Source organism: Anolis sagrei, chromosome 4 (genome assembly GCF_037176765.1).
Source record: "Anolis sagrei isolate rAnoSag1 chromosome 4, rAnoSag1.mat, whole genome shotgun sequence".
NCBI lineage: Eukaryota > Metazoa > Chordata > Lepidosauria > Squamata > Dactyloidae > Anolis > Anolis sagrei.
The window spans coordinates 132016381-132038936 of NC_090024.1; the positions used below are offsets into that span (position 1 = coordinate 132016381).

At 39.0% G+C, this 22556-nt stretch overlaps 1 protein-coding gene across 3 annotated transcripts in view; it reads left to right on the forward strand.

Moving 5' to 3' along the window:
• PBX1 (PBX homeobox 1) overlaps positions 1–22556 on the forward strand; it is a 221411-nt gene that overhangs the window by 179335 nt on the left and 19520 nt on the right. The window contains exons 6-8 of one of the 3 annotated variants that reach the window (XM_060774323.2): positions 628–787; positions 17984–18096; positions 20257–20346. In XM_060774323.2, coding sequence (XP_060630306.1) covers positions 628–787; positions 17984–18096; positions 20257–20346 — 363 coding nt within the window. The remainder of the gene's footprint in view (positions 1–627; positions 788–17983; positions 18097–20256; positions 20347–22556) is intronic. The other 2 variants (XM_060774324.2, XM_060774325.2) reach the window with 2 other exon arrangements.

Genomic DNA, 22556 nt, shown 5'->3' on the forward strand with positions numbered 1-22556 from the left:
AGTATTATATATTAAATCAGGAAAACTTGAGAAAATGCAGTATTCAGCCCTTCCTTTGAGATAAATGTTTGAAAAGCTTTAGAGTATGATCTAAAGCAGAGGCATCAAACTTGTGGTTTTCCGGATGTTTGTGCCTCCAACTCCCAGAAGCCCTAGTCATCTTGCCCAATGGTCAGGAATTTTGGGAGCCGTAAGCCAAAACATTTAGAGCAGTAGTTCTCAACCTGGGGTCCCCAGATGTTTTTAGCCTTCAACTCCCAGAAATCCTAACAGCTGGTAAAATGGTTGGGATTTCTGGGAGATGTAGGCCAAAAACATCTGGGGGCCCCAGGTTGAGAACCACCGATTTAAAGGGCCATGAGTTTGACACCACTGGTCCAAAGTATCAAGCACTAGAAAACATTTTAAAAATCTATTTATACTATAATGCAAATATATATGTGGAAATTTGATACCTTTATGGGTCTGTCTGTTAAGTTCATAGAGGAATTTCTTTTTAAACTGTTAATTGGCATGCTTTAATTATACTGCCATTCTTTCCTTCCCTTTCTCTTGGCGTCCCACCCTGGTTGTGTATTTGATTTTTTTTATTAACTGTTTTTTGTCTTTTTTTCAAACTTGCTCTAGGTATCAAACTGGTTTGGAAATAAGCGAATCCGGTACAAGAAGAACATAGGTAAATTTCAAGAGGAAGCCAATATTTATGCTGCCAAAACGGCTGTCACTGCTACAAATGTGTCAGCCCATGGAAGCCAAGCTAACTCACCCTCAACTCCTAATTCAGCTGGTTAGTTTTTTTTCTTTTGGGTTGTTATTCTTCTTTTCCTTTACATGGGGTTTTTGTTTTTGTTTTTTGTTTGATTGTGTTTTTTTTAATCAATGTACATTTCTTAGTTGTTTTTTAATTTAGTTTCCTCTTTGGTTTGTTCACTTTGGGGGCATTTCAGATATTTTGTTCCTGTCTGGTTTTGTTTCTAAAGGCATTATAGTTGTGCTTTGTAATTAAGAGGAATGTGTTGAGGACTTTGGTATGGGTAATATTCTTCCTGAATTAGTGATTATCTCAGGAGAAAGATTGCCCATGTAGAGTTTCAATGTCTTCATGGTGGAAGATATTTATCACTGGGTAGCCCTGATAAATAACACAACACATTCAGTGTTATCAGGCCCTTTTCACATATAAGCTATATTTTTAAAATGAACTGGAACTACACATTAGTAAATATATTTTAATGGAACTTTTGCTCAAGGTGCTCTTTAACATATTATTTAGATCGATATTTTCTGAACCCCTTCCTAGGTTATTGGTTGGTCACTCCATCATTTGTGTCTCCTTTGTAAAAAAAAAAAACCCTTATTTTATGTATTTTTGTTCTGTCAACATCATTATAAGATTTTCTTGTTAGTAAATGGAATAAATTCTATGTTTCTCAATATGTGGCATTGTTGTTCTCATGTTAGCTTGTCAACAATCAGATTAGTACAGACTGGCTTGTGTGCTATGTAGAAGGGCAGAGTGGAATTTTAGAAATAAATTTACAAAATAATTACTGGATAAAATATTTATAAAATTCACAAAATAAACAACTAGGAAAGATGAGTGGATTGTTACCTAAAGAAAGGAAGGGGTACCATGGTTTTCAGGGTGCAGCTATCTCATTTATACAGATCAGAGGGTGATATGGAAATGGGGGATGGTCATATCGCCCAGCAGGCAGAGTTAATAACAGTGTCACCCCATAACTCTTCCTGCTTAATGCCAGGCCAGTAAATGGCAAAACAACTGCCATTGAGGCAAGGAGTTAGGGTTGCAGTGATCTACCAGGAAAACATCCCCCTGATTAGTGGTTTACTGAGAAAATATTCCCCTGGTATGTTGTCTCCTTGGAAAACATCTCTCTGATGAGGTCGACAAGATTTGAGTGTGTTTCCGTAAAGGTGGGGATCCGGGACAGAATAGAGATTCTGTTGGTGTACCGCCCATTCCCTGCTCAAAAGTCTCCTTTCCTGAGCTAGCCAGGTTGATTTCAGGGTTAGTTTTGGAGACTTCATGACTCATAGTACTGAGGGACTTCAATATCCATGCTGAGGTTGCCTGTCGGGAGTGGCTCAGGACTTCATACCTGCTGTAACAACCATGGATCTACCCCAGTTGTATCTGTCCCCACTCATGCTGCTGGACACACTTTAGGCCTTGTATTTTGAATGGAGGGTAGGAGTGATGATGATCTGGGAATGGAGAAGCTCTTTGTGGCACCGTTATCATGGACAGATCACTATTTGGTCAGGTTTAGGCTTGATGGAGCTTAGAACCTTTGCAGGGATGGGGAACCCATTAAGATGGTCCACCCACAGAAGCTTATAGATCTGAATGGATTCCTGATGGCTCTTGGGAATTTCCCACTACCAGTGCAGGTGAGCCTGTCAAAGCCAGATCAATCTCTAGAATAGGGAAATGGCCAGAATGGTAGATACGATTGCCTTTTCTCACAAAGTGGAATTAAACTAGCCCCTTGCTTCACTAATGAAGCAATGAAACGCATACGATGGGGATTAGAGTGTCAGTGGCAGAGAACTCAGAGCGATTCTGACCAGAAAAAGGCAAAAAATTATCTGAAACGCTATTAAAAACAGGGGAAAGAGCACTTTATACCAACACTATTGCTGCAGCACAAAACTGACTAGCAGAGATGTTTCAGGTAATTAGGGATCTAGTACAACCTGGCTATAATGAACTTGTCCACCGTTTTGCAGATAAAATTTCTCAGATTCACTTTGACTTAGACACCACAGTTGATACAGTTCTGGTGGATGTAAACTTGGCTCCTGCTTTTCTGGTGTTGATAGATACTTTTCGGTTTGTGCAGCTTGAGGATGTAGATAGGATCCTTGGAGAGGTGAGAGTCACCACATGTGCTTTAGAACCTTGTCCTTCCTGGCTCATAAAACAGGCCAGAGGGGGATTGGTGGGTCAGGAAAGTGATTAATGCCTCCTTGCATTAGGGTAGGGAACCTGCAGGCCTCAAGGAGGCTGTGGTAAGAACTCTTCTGAAAAAAACCTTTCCCAGACCCCATTGTACTTGATAACTACAGACCAGTCTCCAATCTTCCATTTCTGGGCAAGATACTGGAACGTGTGTTGGCTTTTCAACTCCAAAGGTTCCTGGAGGAAACGGATTATCTAGATCAATTTCCGTCTGGTTTCAGGCTTGGTTATAGTACAGAGACATCTTTGGTCGCCTTGGTGAATGACCTACACAGAAAACTGGACAGGGGGAGTGTGTTTCTCATGGACTTTTCAATGGCTTTGGATACCATCAATCATGGTATCCTTCTGAGTTGCCTTGGCTTTGAGTTATTGTTCTTCAATGGCTCAGTTCTTTTCTGGATGGATGTTCTCAGGAGGTGGTGCTGGGGGACTCCCATTCAACTCCTTGACATGGGGGTGTATTGAAAAGTGCTCAGAAACTTCAGATAGTCCAAGAGTGGCAGCAAGGTTATTCACTGTGGTTCCCCTGTTGCAACAGCTCCACTGGCTATCAGCTCATTTCCAGGCACAATTCAGAAGTGCTAGTTTTGATCTACGAAGCCCTATACAGCTTCAGTCCAGGTTGTCTGAAGGATGGTAATTCTATTTATGAATATCTCAGGCATCTACGATCAACTAGAAAGGGCCTTTTCTTTGCCCCACCACCAACTCAAGTGTGCTTGGTGGGAACACAGGAAAGTGCCTTTTCGGTGACTGTTCCCAAAACTGTGGAACTCTCTCCTAAGAGAGACCATGATGACCCCATCCCTGCTTGCCTCCTGTGAGCAGGTAAAAACTTTTCTCTGCCAGCAGAAATTTAGTAAAGGGTAAAGGGCATGCTGCTGGGGAGATTGTTGATGGGAATCTGGAGGTGTGGGAAGTGAGTTTTAAATGCAATTTTAATTGTATTTATTATATTTTAACTATTTTTTTAAGTCCACACAGTGCTACTTTTTTTTTTTTGTATTCACCTTGTCTTAAATTGTGACCAAACTGTTTGTTTGTTAGCTGCTTTAAGTTCCCATGGGGAGAAAGTCAAGGTATAAATAATAAATAAATAAATAATATATAATGTCCTAATTTCAATTTTCAAAGAAACTCTATAATATTTATTTTTACATGTTTATATTGCTTGTGAAAAATTGTTCAAATGTAACCTCCATAGGCTTGAAAAAAGGTCAGTTTGAGGGTAAGACTTTGATCAGATGCTTACTATATGTCAAGTACAATATGTTGTGGGATTGATATCCTTGTCCCAGGTCTGAAATGATATAGGATATCACTGAATATAGAGGATTTTTGCAAAGCTGCCATAGGGCAGTTGTCTTTTTCTTGGCAGCTTTCATAGGGGTAGTTGTCAAAGGACCTTTTCACACAGCCATATAATCCAGAATATCAAGGCATATAATCCACAATATCTGCTTTGAATTTGATTGTCTGAGTCCACACTGCCATATATTCTAGTTCAATGTGGATTTTATACAGCTGTGTGGAAGGGGCCTAAGATGCCTCTTCTGGTCTCTGACTGAGCTAGCCACTACTTGTGAGAAGTGGTTGTGAACAATTTTGTTTCTGTCATTTACCCAGAGTTCCACATTAAGGCAAGAGTGGAGTTGTCACAGAAGTTAAATCACATAATATTGGGATAATAACACATCACAAATAACAATCATTTTTATGACTTGTATGACAAGCCTGCCAGTGGGTAGGTGGACTCTGTAGAGGGCAGCACTGTCTACAGAAAGTGTACTACATTGTTGTTGGTAGATTTTCCTCAGAGCTGGGCATTGTGTGTGGGGTATCTTTGGAGGCTGCTGTGCCCTTCTGACACAAGGGATCTCCCAAAGCATCTTGTCTGGAATGCATGGCTTTGAGGCTCTCTGGGCATTTGTAATCCTGTGCAGCTGGATACTGGACATTTCTACTTCTCAGGCTCCTCAGGCGAACATGAAGGGGGTCTTTCCTAAGGCAGACATCCTATCTAATGGGAGCACAAACCCATAGGATGCTCAGAATACTCCACATTGTAGAATTAGTCATTCTTTGGAACATATGCTTTAGGGTTTTTTTTTTTCTTTTTCATGTGAGGAGCGACTTGAGAAGCACAAGTTGCTTCTAGTGTGAGAGAACTGGGGTCTGCGAAGATGTTGCCCAGGGGACGCCCAGATGTTTTTGATGTTTTACCATCCTTGTGGGCGGCTTTCCTCATGTCCCCACTTGCGGAGCTGGAGCTGACAGAGGGAGCTCATCCATGCTCCCCCTGGATTCGAACCTCTAACCTGTTGGTCTTGTGTCCTGCCAGCACAAGGCTTTGACCCACTGTGCCACTGGGAGCTTTAGTAATTTTGTTTTGCTTAAGTTCATGTTAATACCATGAAAACATGTAAGGCTTCTTCAGACATTCAGTTTGTTGTTAGATGCCCAAATTTAGGCATTAGTAAGTTAAATGTTTTTGAATATTTACATAAAACTGTAATTCAAGATAAGACTGTCCAACTCTGATTAAACCATTATTCTAACCTTCTTCAATGTAAATATGCTTACATGTCCTCCAATAATAATAGAGTAAGATAATAATAATAATAATAGAGAAAAATAATAAATGTAACAATAACAATAATAAATAGAGTAAAATAATAAATGTAATAACAACAATAATAAAATAATAAATGTAATAATAATAACAACAACAAAGTAAAATAATAAATAACATTGACTCAAGTATAAGCCTAAAAAAAGGACTGAAAAACTCGGCTTATACTCGAGTATATACAGTATACGCAGTCATGCTTATCATAGAGCTAGGTTTGGCTTCCACACTTCATTGAAGTACAATTTTGGAGGCCAACTTGTTTTTGTCACTGTGTTGAGGAAAAAGGCCATTTGAGCATGGGAAGAAATAAACATAGCCAGAATAAAACCAGTAAAGATCTCTAAGAAATGTATTTGACAATATTTGTGATTTTGTCATGTAATCTTTAGGTCAAGACTTTAAACATGGTGGCCAACCTATGTATGGATTCATCTAATAGTAGCAGCCTCGATTCTGGTTATGCACTGGATCCTCCCTTGGTAGCTGCCCTTGCTAACTTTCAGGTCTCAGAGCCAAGCAAATACATGGAACTTTCTTCTTGTTGACTCATACTGGAAATGTGCTTATTATCTCAGAAATTGTGTGACATTCTTGTCAACCATAGGAACTAATTGAATGAACTAAGCTTATTAACCTCCTGATTGACTGCTCACCTCCTGCTGTCTGTTAACAGATTGAAATTGGACCCAGTTGGTGTGGCCAGAGTGCATTTCCACTACTCCTTTAATAAATCAATTTTAAATTCTTCTCACTCTACATTTTGGGTTCTTTCTCTTTTACTTTCAAAACCCAGTTTTTTCCCCCAATTCTGACATCATTCCTCTTTCATCTTCTGTCTTTGAGTGTCAATCAATACTTCTTGGCAGACTGCTGCTTTATCCTAATCCAACTGCACATACTACATATTTGTTGCAGACTTAAAGAAGTTGCTAATCCATCAGCAATTTAAACAAATTAAACAGAACTAGATCTCTTCATTTAACCTTGCTCCAAATTTAAATTGATTTTATTAATTACCTGAAATAGTTCCTTTTCACCATATAAAACACCTTTTAGTGATGATATTTTAACTGTGATAATATTTACTTTAAGACATTTTAGTTTCAGTGCTAGTGTATGGATTGTGGCAGTGGTGGGTTATAGTAAAGAGAAGACATTGAAAACGCAGTATGAATATAAATGATTCTGTATTGATAAAATAAATTATACTCCCCGCCATGGCATTATATTTCTGTGCTGTGCTGCTGTTAGACAAGAAGCTATGCAGCTGGTAGTACTGCCACTGATAGGGTGTCTCATGTCAGACAGCCTTTTTCTAAATGTGCCAAGCAATTACCCAACAGCAGCTGTAGTGGGAGGTGACACTGGCAAAGGATCTCTCAGGAAAAAGAAGAGTGTCACCATAGCTAGTGTTAATACTGTGCAGAAGATGGCACCAGTACATCACTTTTTAATGTTTTTCACCATGAAAACCCTATGATGAAGCAATCCAAAATGAAACAAGATGATGAATCTACCAGGGCCAAATGCACTCAATGAACCACTGAGGAGAACAGAAGAGTAGTCGTACATGTCCTCTGCTGTTGATAATGATGCAATGGGCTTCAGCTGTTGACATGCTCAGAAGGCAAATGCAAGTCAGAATCTGCACAACACATGTTATAAGAACATGGAATGTGAGAAACATGAATTGGGGTAACTAGCCATTTTAAAACAAGAAATGGAATATATGAACAAGCCAGGGCATAGAAATTGAATATTTTGAGTCAGATAATTATACAACATGCACCCTGAGCCCTGCCACATGCACAATGGAGGACCTTCTTGCGGCAACCCCAGAGGCACTCCAAGTGGCCAGATACTGGTCAAAGGACATTTAACCAAATACCAAATTTGCAAAATCTGTGTGTTTTTTTTCCTTTTTCTTTTTAATCTGTGTGTTTGTTTTGCTCCGTTAGAATTGTAATACAATGGTTGCTGATTACACGATAAATAAATAAATAATTATACAACATTTTACTCAGGCAATGAAAATCTACAAAGAAATGGATTAACATTAATAGTGAGGAGAGATGTAGCAACAGCAGGCAGGGATATCATGCAAAGTCTTTCCAGATAATATTAACAAAAACTTCAGGGAAACCCACAATCCAGGTTTATGCTCCAACTGAAGGAGGATAATTTCTTTTGCTTTTTATTGACTTAAAAAAAAAACCCAATATAAGTAATATTAATACAAACTATTTGAGCATTTTGATGAAAATTCAATCGTTCTAATTTCACATTTTATACCTTATTTCTATATCTTCCCTCTTTTTTTATACTCTAGATGGATTTTATTGCATTTCAGTATTTTTCTATATTATATCTTATTGTATTTCCCCTTCATTCTCAATGTCCTTATTTCACCAATGTACCCCTCTACTTAAGAAAAAAATCTTCATTTTAATTATTCCAGAGTTCACAGTTCATTTATCACTGTCCATTCTCCGTGTTTTTCTTGTACAGCAGGATTACCTATTTGGTTTTAGCATGTTTCTGCCATCAAAATGGGCTCAAATGTAGTTCATGTAGGCTTTGCTTGTCTGTTTGAACAAAACCTAAAGGCTTCAATATCTTTTTTTTCCTGTAGTTCTGTGTGAAATTCTTTGTTTTCCGTCTATCTGAAGATAAGTTTGCATCCACTTCCCTGTTTCAGTTACATCTCTGTAAACAGTCTGTTTATGGGAATCCACTTGTTTTTTCCCCTTCCGATTCCGTTGTTGTCTTTATTGTTGTGGTTATTGTCCTTTCCCATTTTTGAACTGGTAATTCCTGATCGGTCTGTTGTACTATTACCTTCTCTTCCTTGTCTTTCTTTCTCTTGTTCTATTTTTATAATTTATTTTGTGACTGTAAACATTTGTTTGGATTCTGTTATTATATTTTGCCAGCAGATAATATAAATTACTTGAAATGGCTTACTTCTTATCTCTGCATTGGAATATGGACTGTTTTCCCTTATTATTTTATTATTTGGGTTAAAATCTTTATAGTCATGAGTATTTTATCTTTATCTTTGAAGTATCACACTTATTAATAAAAATGTTTTTAAACTTCTGAAGGGATTTTCATCTGCTCAAGACAGAAAATAAGAGATGGTCTCATTTTTGACAACATAAAGAAGCTTGTTGATTATTTGTAAATATTCTGATCAAATTTAGACAGATTTCATTTTAGAAGTTTAAAAAAACTTTCCTTAAATTAAGGATGTTCCCAATCTTCACTCTTCTTTCATGATGATGTATCAACCTAATGAAAGAGCAATTTCCTGGAGCATCTCCCGTTTAAAAACAGGGGCAAATTTTGTAGAGAGGCTAAAGATGACTGACCCAAGCTGCTTGTCTATGAATTCATAGACCATTAGACAATATTGGCTTTTGTGTGTAATCAATGCATTCTCATATTCCTAAAACAATTTTCAGAGCTCCAAAACTGTACAAATTCTCTACAAATTCCTTCCTTCCCACATTTAGTCAAAGTGAGAGGGAACTTTTGGCCTTTAGGTCTACCACCTGAGATCTTCAGAGGAAAACTGTGAACTATTCTTTGCTGGAGTCAGGAGGAAATTGATTGCACATGAAACAGAATATGTTGATAATCATAAATGACTGGAACAAAAAGTAGAAAAGAAAACAACATCAAATGTTAATTGAAGGATTTGGCCTAGAATCAAGAAATTAAGCAGGAGAGCAAGTGATGGAATTTCATTATGCCAGCCATTTTTTTGTTTTTAGCACCTTTTGGAGGGCAGCCATGAGCATTACCTGATGGCCAAAACAAAAATAAAATCTTGGCTCCACAATTCAAGAAGCATATTGGCACGAGGGAATGTGTTTAGAGAAGGGTGATCAAAATGGAAAAGATCTGGGCGCCATATCCAATAAAGCAGTGGTTCTCAACCTGTGGGTACCCAGATGTTTTGGCCTTCAATTCCCAGAAATCCTAACAATTGGTAAACTGTCTAGGATTTCTGGGAGTTATAGGCCAAAACACCTAGGGACCCACGGATTGAGAACCACTGCAATAAAGCTTGTGTGTAGCCTGAAAAAGAGAGTGTTAAGAGGTGGCATAATAATTTAAATATTTGAAAGGATGTCATTTCTAATTTTAACCACAAACTAAAATTGAAATCGGTCACAAAACTCTGTTCTTTTTTTTCTTACCTGTAGGTTTTTCTCTTGCGAATATTATTATTTAGCCAATTGTGCACATTCTTTTACTGTATTTTATCAATTGCAAGGCATACCTTTTCCCATTTAAGAGGCCTCAAAAATGAAGTGTATTTTTCATTCTAAGATGTATCTTTCAATCGCTGATTTTTTTTTTCCCTTACTGTCTTACCTCTGAAAGGTAGGAGAAGGAAGTTCCTCAGCTCCAAATGGCTCTGTCAGCTCTCACCATTTTATCTTTAGCCTTAGCCAGACAGCTGTTTACCAATATTCTTGCTAAGCAACACTTTCTGCTTCTGCTGCTTCCCCAATGGGCCCACAGATTTAACAAAATAGACTCATGCAGAAAAGATGATTCACAGGTTGCTTCACACTCCCTCCTAACCCCAAAGGAAAGATTGCACTACAAAGCTGCATTGAAACAACAACAAAAGTTATTGTGAATGAGGAGGACAATCTAGAATATATTCTAAGAAAATTCATTTTTTTCTAAAATTAAAGCTTTTCTCTTAACATTCAACAACAAAAACTTAAAATACGTGTAGTGATAAATGCCAGATATCCAAGCTGAGTTAAGCAAAGAAAGAAGTACTTCAGAACATATCGGGGGGAAATGGATAATGGAGTACAACCAGGCATGTAGCCAGGGGGGGTGGGGCTTGAGGGGCTTCAGCACCCCCCAATTCTCATGGTGGTTCACGTAAAGGGCTTACTGTTATGTTTATTCATATCATGATCTGATCACCATACTCAATATATCCCATATGCATGGGTGTATTGGGGTAATGATACAAATGGTTTGCTAGGCTAGACCCTCTTTCACTCAGACTCAGCCCCCCCCAAAAAAACTCAGCCCCCCCCCCCAAAAAAACCCCTGGAAAAAATTACACCCCCCCCCCCCCCCCGAAACGAAATCCTGGCTACGGGCCTGAGTACAACAAAATAATTTCAGAAGAAAATCAACCTGTGCTTTATAGGTTATAGCAATGCCTTTAAGTGTTGAGCTCATGAAAACTATAATATAATCTTAAAGAAATTGGTGTGTATTCAATTATCCTTATACATAATCTATATTCAGGACAAACTCCCCTATCAGGACTGAATATGGGGAAACAAGAAAGTGTTTAATTGGCAAATGATAATTGTATTTTATCACTATATCTCCATTACGCCAAATATTTCATCTGTAAAACTGGGTTAGACTTGGAGAAAGGGTGTGTGAAAATTGGTGGAAGGAATACCAACAATCTATGATATGCTGATGATACCATAATACAGGAGAAAATAGCAAGTACAACTATTGAAGTTAAGGAAGAAAGTGCAAAGGCATGGTTACAGTTGAATAACAAAAATAATGGCCACAATAACATTAATTTAGTTATAATGGCTTTAAGAAATCTAAAGAAAATTAAGATTTTGAATAACAGGTATAAAGGAACTAGACCAAATCCACGAGTGTAAATATACATCAGTGGTTACGAGTCAAGGTCGTCCATGCTATTATATTTCCAATTTCTACACATGGCTGTAAAAACTGTACCATGAAGAAAGCTGATAAGAAAGGAACCAACTCGCTCCTCGAGAAGGGTTCTGTGGATACACAGACTTCCCAAAAGACAAATCAGTGGGTCCTAGAGCAGACAAGCCTTAACTCTCCCTCAATTTAGAGAAAAGACAATAAAGTATGAGAAGGTAGAAAGCAAATGAAAAGGATGTCATTTCTAAAGGTGGATGCACCCAGTCAAGAAAACCATGGGCATGTGTTTGTTATACCTGAGCAGGAATGTTGATGGTTGGGAGAGTTTGAGAACTTGATGATGGCAATTGAAAATAGGAAAGTATAATACTCGTTAAACCTTTTGTTACTATTTGGTTCCATTGTGGTTTGAGTCTAATCACTAAAATATGAATAGAATTAAATACATTATATAAAATCTTATGATTTCTATTATTCTACTTTTCATTTGTTTTTAGTTAACAGTGCTCCTTGCACTATAAACAGCTGTAAGGGAGAAAGTAATAATATATACCAAGATGTCTCTCTTTGTTGGAATTTATCATGGTGTAATGCAGCTGAAAATTGCACTAACATCTTGGAGACTGGATCTAGATTGCCATGTAATCTGGATTTACACTGATATGAAATGCAGTTTTAGAATGCAGATTAACTGCATTTCACTGGATTATATGAGTCTACATTATGATATAATCCAGTTCAATGTAGTTAATCCACATCCTGAAACTGCATTTCATATCAGTGTAAATCCAGCCTTAATAGCAAATGTGCCTTCAAATTGCCAGTTGGCTAATGAGGCTAGAAATATTCTGAGGTTGTTTTGCCAGTTTCTTCCAAGAGGAAGAGGTAGTCTGTAGCACCTGGTATCCATTGGTAGTGTCTCATCCAAGTACCATCTAGGGCTGACCCTGCTTGGCTTCCAAGACAAGATAGTGTCTAGTGCCTTTGTGATATTTGGACCCTATCACCTACATTAATGCAGGACTAGCCGTGAAAAGGAAATATGATTCTCTAAGAGAGCATAGTATTTAGGATTGCTATTAAAGGGCAACAAACACAAATGGTTTAAATTTTTGCCACTAGTAGGGGTTGTGAGGAAATTCTAGATCTTTTAGGTCACCAAGGCTGAGTCTAATTCTGCTGTAGGATCTCCTGTCTCTGAAAAATCCTGGATGTCCCACAAGGATTGTAGGTACCTACAAAAACATGAACAGATTGGGGATTAGAATTACAATATAATGTCAAGGAGAAAACGGTGGCTTCACCTCAATACCTAGGTCTTTTGGAAAACAGGAAAAGATGTTTTCAATACAAGTGTGTGAATATTTCCATGAGATTTTGGAGTTTGATTGCTTCTTTGTTTGGATTCTGTGGCTCATGTAGTGAACTCTTTCCCAGCATGCAAGAAATACTACCATCATGTGTATGTGTATGTGCATATGCACACACATTTTAGATCATGACAAGACAAGTAAATACAAGGGATTCTTATATTACCTAGGTATTGTGTAAAATATGGAGAAGTGTCTTCATTTTGTTGGCACTTCTTCTCCCCCTTTCAGCTTCTTAGAGATATTTTGTTACGATCATGCACCATTTCTGTTCTCCCCACTCCCAACTAAGTTTTTAGTAAATGCCAAAAAAGGGAAGCAATGTTACCAACGTCAGCAAGAATCATGTCATTGTATCCATTCGAACACCAAAGGATTTCTTTAATGTAATGTATGTCCATTACATACTTAGAGCATAGAGATTTTAGAAAGACTAGACTGAATCCGTTGGGTTGTCTCATAGAGAAGTTCTGTGCAAGTGAATGGAAGCACTGCAAGAACCTGATAATGATCTTGCTCAGTTGTTAGGTTCCACAGGAGAACATCCCAATGGATGCTATCATCTGTGTCCATAACAACATATATCACATGCATTGTATCTTGCAATATTTCTCTTGTTTGGATTAAATGTGTATGGCTGCCATTCCTATTCCCCACCTCTGGACTGACTAGTTAACATTAGATGCAATACCATTTATATTTGTTGTTTTTTTTAAGTAATCAGGAGTAAAATAGCTGTTTGGTAGGAGAAATTAAAATACTTATAAGCAATCTGTGTGATAGCATAAGGAAGCGCAAATGATTTCTTGATATAATTGAATGACCTTGAAAAAACAGACCAGGGTTTTTACAGGGAAAATCTGCTTCTTTCATCTCCATGGTATTCCTGTGATGCTTAAATAATTATAGGTGTTAAAGGTTCTATATGCCTAGAAGACAGGTGTCATTTAAAGAAAAATACTGATAAAGGTGTAGTTCCTGTACTTCACATACTCCCTATGTGAAGTACAAGAATGAGGTATTCTGAGAAGTGAGCAAAATCATTTCCAGTGGCTTTCTTAGATTAGCCCTTGTAAATGTATGGGTATTTTTTTACAGCCCATGATTATGGCCAAATATACTATTTATTTCCTCATTTGTTTCCTAGGAATTTCAGGGACTAATCCAAATCCAAGACTGTGAAAACTTTTCCATCATGAGACTATAGGGAACTCTGGAATACTTATTCACATTTACTATTTTGTCATTGTAAAATCTCTGTAGCTTTTTCTATGGACACATGAAGGATTTGCTAAGCACTAGATAGCATGGTGTGGTTATTTGCACGTTGGACTACAACTCTGGAGACCAGGGTTCAGATCCTGGCTCAGTCATGGAAACCCGCCTGGGTGGCCTTGGGAAAGTCATATACTTTCCACTTCAAAAGAAAACAAAGGCAAACCCCCTGTGAACACTGTCTACATTAGCTGGTTAATCCAGGGCCAGACCAGAGTAAAAATGCACCAGACTGATCACGGAGGTATCCACACGGATCATCCGAAATCTGCAGCCGCAGCCAATCAGAGTCCACAGCCTGAGTGAGATCACATGAGCCCCATTAGACCACTACCTTACTGTCGTTGTCATCACTTTCAGATGGCATCAGAGCTCAGTGTGACTGCCTGACCTCGTGCTGCCATCAGCAGAGGTGTCCGTTTGGCCAGGAAGAAAGAAGATGCTGATCTCCCTCCCTTCCTAGTTGGGTGGGCATTTGCTGAAGTTCGCATAGGACACCTGTGTTGGCCAGGATCTTACAGAGTTCTGTCATAATCTGGGAGCAACAATGGCAACAATATGGTCCAACATGGGCACAATCTGCTTCCTTTTCCTTTATACTGCTGAGCACAAGGAAAGGGGGATAATGGCAGTGTCCATGTGGACAGCAGACTCATCCGAATCGAACCTGATCCTGCTCTCCACACTGCCCCAAAGCTGCAGAATTGCTCTGGAGGTTCAGGAAACTCCAACGCTTCCTCCAAATTTTCCTAATGCAGAGTTAAACCAAATTAATCCAGTTTATCATAAGTCCAATTCGTTACTATAATGAAAGTAACAAATTTTTCGTTACTATTTCTTTAATTTCTCACTCATTTTTAGAGCTGTTGGAGTGAAACTTGCTAGAATGGTAGAACGTATTTACCATTGTCCACAACCCCCCCCCCCCCCAAAGTTTCAGAATGTTTCACTCATCTATTGGTTTTTTAGGGATTTTTAAAAAAATTTTTTACAAAAAACCTTTTTTTTTAAAAAAAACCAAAACAAAGTATAAGAGCTATAATGGACCCCCTGGTGGCTCAGTAGGTTAAACTGCTGAGTTGCTGAACTTCCTGACCAAAAGGTTGGTGGTTCGAATCCGGGGAGAGGGATGAGCTCCCGCTGTTAGGCCCAGCTTCTGCCAACCTAGCAGTTCGAAAACATGCAAATGTGTGTAGATAAATAGGTACCGTCTCAGTGTTATAATTGATTACACACCACTCCATGCAGTCTTGCCAGCCACATAACCTAGGAGGCGTCTACAGACAATGCCGCGTCTTCGGCTTAGAAATGAAGATGATTACCCCCCAGAGTCGGACACAACTAGACTTAATGTTAGGGGAAACCTTTACCTTTACTATAAGAACTATGTCCTTTAATTTCTCTATGATTACATAACATAACCAGGGCACAATTCCCCCCAAGTGTCAGAAAGATTAACATATCTAATTTTGGGGGATTTTTTAAATTTTGGTCCAAAAGTTAAATCTTTTTAGCTGCTGTGGCAATCTGGAGTGGAGTGGGGTGTGGTTGGGTGGGTTGGGGCCATACTTGGAGGACAAGACACATTTTCCACTGCAAGCAAGCCCATTCAGTTGTTTGGCTCAATGTACACAGATAACACGGTAGTAGCACTAGAAAATGTGGCAAAGAAGTTGTTCCTTCTGGAAACAACTTGTGTGCTTTTGGGCTCAATACACACAGATACCACAGTAGTAGCACTAGAAAATGTTGCAAAAAAGGCTGGGGGGTAATGATGGTGTTGTGTGATGGTTGTTGGCTTCTAATGCACACAAATAGGTCAGCAGTGCACTCAGCAGCCTATCAGCCCTCAAAAATGTTCTTAAATGCAGCAAAAAGATAAAATAGTAGTAAGGCAAAAGGAGCCCACCCACCCCCAAAAAAGAATAAGCAAAGCAAGCAAGTAGTGCCTGCCAGTGCCTTGCATACAGGATGTAAAACTTCTGTCTTATTTCTCCAGCACGGACTCGAGTTAGCCTCAGCTAAAGAAGCTAAAACCTAATGAGCTAGTCTCCTTCCTTCTCTCTGTCTCCGATGTGGTGCTTGCCTACCGATAATACTACCCTCCCTGCAATGCAATCTGAACCCAGTGTGGTGCTGAGCTCTTTTAACTTTTCCTGCCTGATCACAAATGGAGGCTGCGGCATGGCAATCGGGAATTTAAAGAGCAATGGTTACAGCTGCTCCTCTCCCCCCCCCCCCCCCCCCAGACCTGATTGGCTGAAAGGCATGGCAACACTTTTGGCTTCGCCTCGCAGTAGTGCTTGGTTGCTCTGTGAATTAAAACTGCGTCAGAGAGTTACTGCATTATGTAACTTACCAAAAAAAACAGGTGAAAGTTTCAATTCCTAAATTTTTGGTGTGGGCAACGCCCATGCTTCAGATAGTGATGCTTTATGTACAGATCTAAAAAATTACATCTGACATATGATAGACAATCAAAATTTTGCACAGCCCTAATACTTATAGTGCAATAATGTCATGGGAATAGCCAGGAGTGAACTCAGTGTGTGAACAGGTTATAATTGATGAAACAATTGATTTTAAAATGGAGATAATCGATTCTTATGTTTATGTATATTTATAGGGTTTTTTAAATTTTCGTTCTGGCATTGAATGTTTGCCGTATATGTGTTGTGCCCAACCCTGAGTCCCCTTTGGGGTGAGAAGGGCGTAATATAAATGTTTTAAATAAATAAATATTGACTGTGTGGACGAACCCCATGTCTTGCCTAAGAAATCAAGTGATAGGTTCACCCTAGGGCATGTCTGCACAACCTGTGGTCCTCTAGGTGTTTTGGACTTCAGCTCCCAGAATTCCATTGGAATAGTTAGCTAGAGCTTCTGGAAGTTGGAGACCCAAACACCTGGTATGTTGTGCAAGCCTGCCCTAGGATCACCATGTCAGAAATGACTTGAAGGTATAGAATGGCAACAATAAGGCAGCACCAGAGAAATCATCCTGGAATGTAGAGGTATCTACCTTTCAGATAATTCTCAATTTAATAATGAGGATTTCGGTAAAAGTGTTTCCAAAACAAAGTGCCATTGAAACTTCATAGAACCTCTGGTTGCAGATTACTGTCAAAGGACATGGTTCTGTGAGGAAGCAATGATGAATGTAGCATTATCACAGTGTGGCCATATTGACCTGGAGCCCTTAAGCCTCTCTCTTCAAGCCTATTGTATTGAGAACTAAACCTTGCATATTAAGCTTTCTCATTCTTAACATGCTAAATTGCATGAAAATTTCAAAATAATCCCTTTCAGCCTATCTTATGCATTCAGATTAGGCTACCATTTTAAGACATATGAGGGAAGTTGTATGGAAAGGAAGTTGTGGCTGGATGTCTTTTTCAGCCCTATGTAAGATTGTTATGATAACGTGCAGGTTCTGGCTGTGATTCTGAAACAGCATGGAAAAGGAGTAAGAGAAATGTACCATATTTTTGGCCCATTTACTCTTCACGTTTTGCACATTCTGGATGCCACTATGTAGGTAACTGCAGCTTTTCTTTCCATGCTGCATTTTACTACCCAGTCAAATCCCCAGAGAGATTCATTGTGAGTTGTCACTGGCATCCTTTGTGAAACTGGTAGAGATATGGCATTTTCTGCACATCTCTTTCACGCACATTGACATGAATGAGCATTCTGATTTAGAATAAGAGGACTGCCTTTCAGTGCATATCAAATAATTAATGTTACAGTGCACATAAAACAATGAATGTTTAACTTCTAATTGTTAGAAGAAAAACTTCATTTTATTATATTTCATAAAATGTAATATTTACAGCTCTCGCCATGCACTCTCTGTCTCTCTTTACCTCCCTATTTTAATTTTGCTTGCTCTGTCCTCCATGTACTAACCTGATTATTTTGTTTCCTGTTTGGGGTTGCTTTGCATGACAGTTTTTCTTCTTGGCTGACAGGCATATGGTTGATCCTCTTCCTCTCTATGATTCAGGTGCCTCACTCTTTCCTTTCCAGGTTCTTCCAGTTCTTTTAACATGTCAAACTCTGGAGATTTGTTCATGAGCGTGCAGTCACTCAATGGGGATTCTTACCAAGGGGCCCAAGTTGGAGCCAACGTGCAGTCACAGGTAGGGATCCATCGGATGTACTGCCAGTGAATGCATCATTGTCAGAATGTAAAAGCCTTTGATTCTATTGGCTTTCTCCATTCCTATAACAGAGGAGGAATTGAAACTTGGACCAAACTGAACCAATCAAAATGAAACACAAAATTCAAACCCAGCCATTTAAAAAGAAGAGTCTTCAGGGATCTTACCCACACTTTGTGAATGCATTTGGCTCTGGCTTGATAGTTCTATTGAAATCAAGATTTTGAATGGAAAAAGTGCTGTAACAAGGACCATGCAGCTTGCATGGATTTTCTGGAAAAAGGGATAAGATACTCAAACTTAGAAGTTGTTTTTCAAGATGTACATACTTTCATCTTCAGAGAATATTACTGAACACAGCATTTCACCATGAATCAAATGTAATCACTTTATCTTGGAACCCAATTTTATGTGTAAGAGTTTAAAACAGGGGTCCTCAAACTTTTTAAGCTGAGGGCTGCTTCACAGTCCGTCAGACTGTTTTGGGTGGTGGGGTGGCTGGACTATACAGCACATAATCTTATTTGTAGTGCAAAAAAACCATGAAAGAACAATACAGTGTTTAAAATTATGGACAATTTAAACCAACATAAACTTACCAATATTTTGGTGGGAAGTGTGGGCCTGCTTTCGGCTGATGAAATAGTCAAGTTAATTAAGATTGTTGTTGTTGTGTGCCTTCAAGTCGTTTCAGACATAGGTTGACCCTAAGTCTAAAGTCTACAGCGCGGCCAGGTAAATGATCTTGGTGGTCATTCATCCAACCCACGGACCTTAGTTTGGGGACCCCTGGTTTGAGAGATCATCTCAGTAATGCAAACCTTGTGGGGGAAATACAATAGTCTTGACAACAGTAGTGTCATCCCAGCCTCTTAGATCTTTACAACTATTTCTGCATTTGTCTTTTACCTGTGACCCATCACACTGGCATTCTAGATAATTGGTCCAACTGCTCAGAAATTTCCATCATTTGTTGGTATGCCGTTACACACAATTCAGGTTACCTTGTTTTCTGCATGCAGAGAAGAGTGCATGCTAGATGTCAGGTGATCAAGCATAATGAATAAAGATTGAAAGTGTTGAGATGCAGGGTGGTAAATCTCCTATATCATCATGTATATGAAATCAGCTCTCTTCATATCCAAGTGTCATTGTCTTGAACAGCTAACAGATAGGTAGCAGCACTAGAAGATTAGCACTAATTTTTTTGTCCCCATATACCATACTTCTTCAATTGTAAGATGCACTTTCCCCCATTTAAACAGCTCTAAAAATAGGGTGCATCTTAGAATTGCACATGCGTCTTAGAATAATTGGTTTCCTAATGTTTCTATGCTTATGCGAGGAAAGGGATGGAGAGCCAGGACTATGTGCCTCCAAAAAATGGCAACTTTGCTTTCAAACATGATGACATTGACAGAGGGGGAATTTAGCCAATATATGATAACAGATGGAGTCTTGGCTGAGCACAACTCCAAGACTAATGTGGCCGGTTGCAGCAGTGTTTGTTATAAAGACAACCAGTCCTTACCTCAATTGATGCAGTACCTCCATTCCGTGTTTGAAATATATAGAGAGAGGATTAAATGAACATTATATTAACAACAATTATCAAAAAGGAAATTTGATGTAAAAATAAAAGATAGAGATGCCAAGAAATGAAAATAGCTGGATGTCTAACATGATTTGTGATACATCAAATAAAGGAGATGCAAATAGGGAGATAAATGCAAGCACATTTTCGTATAAGAGTATAATTAAAACAATATTCTGAGATTTTTTTCTTAGAAACGATGCTTTTTTCTGTTGGTGGTACTTGAAATCAATGTGTGTCTTAAAACTGATGGTGTCTTAAGCTTGAAGAACTACAGTAATTGCTATCTCAACTAAGAACTTCCAACCAACTTTCCTGTTCCCTTGTAAATTTTTCATACCAACCATTGCAATACTAAGAATAATCATGGACTGCTGCTAAAATCAGTGATTGTACCATTAAGTGTGGACATGAGAGGAGAGGGGTGGGTTTTTTTGGGATTTTTATTTATTTTGCTTTTTGAAAAAGAATGTTGGGAAATCTTATATTTTGCCTTTTCATATCCATTTGCCTAATTCTCTCTTTGTTGTTGTTGGTCTGTTTAGGTGGATACCCTTCGCCATGTTATCAGCCAGACAGGAGGATACAGTGATGGGCTGGCAGCAAGTCAGATGTATAGTCCGCAGGGCATCAGTGTAAGAAAAATAGGCTTCCGTTTTTCATTTTTTCCATATTGTTTTCTCTTTTCTCTAGCTTCCAATTATTTCAATGCCATAGGGCTCAGAATGCCACTTAGTAGGACTTGTCTTAGCTTTACAGTCACCTAGTTCATTGCTTCTGTATTGGTCATGCCAACGGCGAAGTTCTATCTGCAAAAAAAATGGTGATTGGGCAGGCTTTGTGCAGGCAGCTGGCGTCTAGGGCTGTCAGACACAATCACCATTCACATAGCACCTGCGGCCACTCGCATTCTGCTGAGAGGAGCTGTTAAACAGGTGACACCTAGTGCAGTAGCAACGAGGGATGTCACCACAACCCACGACCTAGACATCTTCAACAAGAAGGCCAAGGGCGGCAGCCCACTGCATCTGGATGTTCTGTCTAAAAATAACATAAACCCCTTCCCCACACATAAGTGTTAAGAGTTAGAAAAAGATGATTAACAAGTGACAGGTGGTGATGATGATGATGATAGTACTAAAAATTCAAAAATTAACAGGTGAAAAAAATAAATGGGTAGGGGTGGAGGGGAACATCTTCTACTTGTTCTGGGTTGTGCTGGCGGCTCCTGACTAGCATGAAAATTCATAGCGACAAGCTGTGTTGTACAGAATGAAATTGATCAGACAGACACAAGGAAAATTGAGTGTAGATTCGGGACAGCAATCCAACTTCATTTCTCAGATCAATCATCCACCATCTTAGTGGTAATGACAGCAAGCTGGGACAGGAGGGCAGCCTGAAAAAGGAGGCTGCCTCACATAACATCAGGGGTTCTCTCTGTCCCTTTGAAAGATCACGGGGAAAGCTATGCTCAAGGACTGACCTGAAAATACTAGAAGGATGAGACACATTTTAGATCTTTTTGTTCTTGTTTGTTTGCATCAGTGCTTTGGACTTGGGGATCTCCAGTTTGGTGGAGGGCCAATGGAAGGTTTAGAATACATGTGTCAAATGCAAGACCTGTCGGCCAAATCCAGCCCGCCATATCATTTTATGTGGGCAACATAGTTACCTTTATATAGTCTTACAATTATAAATAGCCCTTTGAAGGCAACCATGAGGCAACCTTGGTGAAAAAGGCTTTGACACCTCTAGTTTAGAGGCTACTCTCCCACCAAATCCAAGATACTCTAATGAAAACAAAACATGTATTTAGAGCTATTCACCTGTAACTAGTTTGCATTTATAATACTACTTAAACATGATACCACAATAGTAATTTTCCCCCTACCCCCAAACCTACTTTATAGGGGACTAGTTGCAAGAGGAAAAGTAAATCCATTCTGTATGATGGATCTGACATTTCTATCAGAATCAGACCAGGAGAAGTTACTTAAGTATACTGAAGGTGGTTCTAAACAGGTACTATAATCCAGTTTGGAAGGACCCGTTCATGCTGTGGGGTGATTACCTTGTGTGATCTAGAACCAGTTGGAGGTCAGAAAGATTGACCTCCATTGAACATGGAACTTGCCCTCAAGTCGCTTTGTTAGGGCTTTTCTCCCAATTTCCCACAGAGATGTGCATCAGCCAGAGCCATACTGAGTGAGAAAAAATGGGGGAATGTGACAGAAGCGGAGGTAATCAGTTACCCCTCCCGGGGGCAGGAGGAGTTAACCTCCTACTGGTGAAACATGTCCTAAGGACATTTCTGGCAGCCCTCATTTGAGATCTTTTACTGCACTTCAGCTGGGGTGGGTGCCTACAATGGGATGAGCAGCAGTATATTTTTGACAGAACTGATATTTTTCTGGGATTTTTTCTTTAAACAGTGTATCACTCTTGATGTGTATTGTAGTGCATGTTATGTAGACACCCCTTCTTCAAGCTGGCTTCGAACAACATTATAGTGTCCGTGTAGAACTGTTGAAGCATAAATTAATTAGAAAACGTAAACAAGTATACTATACTTGACTATGTAGCCAATACAGGATTCTGTCCAACAAGTTGCAAGTGAGTATTCAGTGAGTAAAGTTTGAAACACAAGCACTAAGGCTGAAATGTGCTATGAGGGGAAACTTGGAAAATGCTTGCCAAGAGCACATTTCTTTCATTTCCTCTCACATTCCTTTCATTAGAGAGAACAACATTTTCGTCAGTAAAAGTCACATAAGTCAAAACTTACCGGTGTGTAGAGATGGATAAGAATTATTCACACGGGAGCATTATGGCTATGATATTG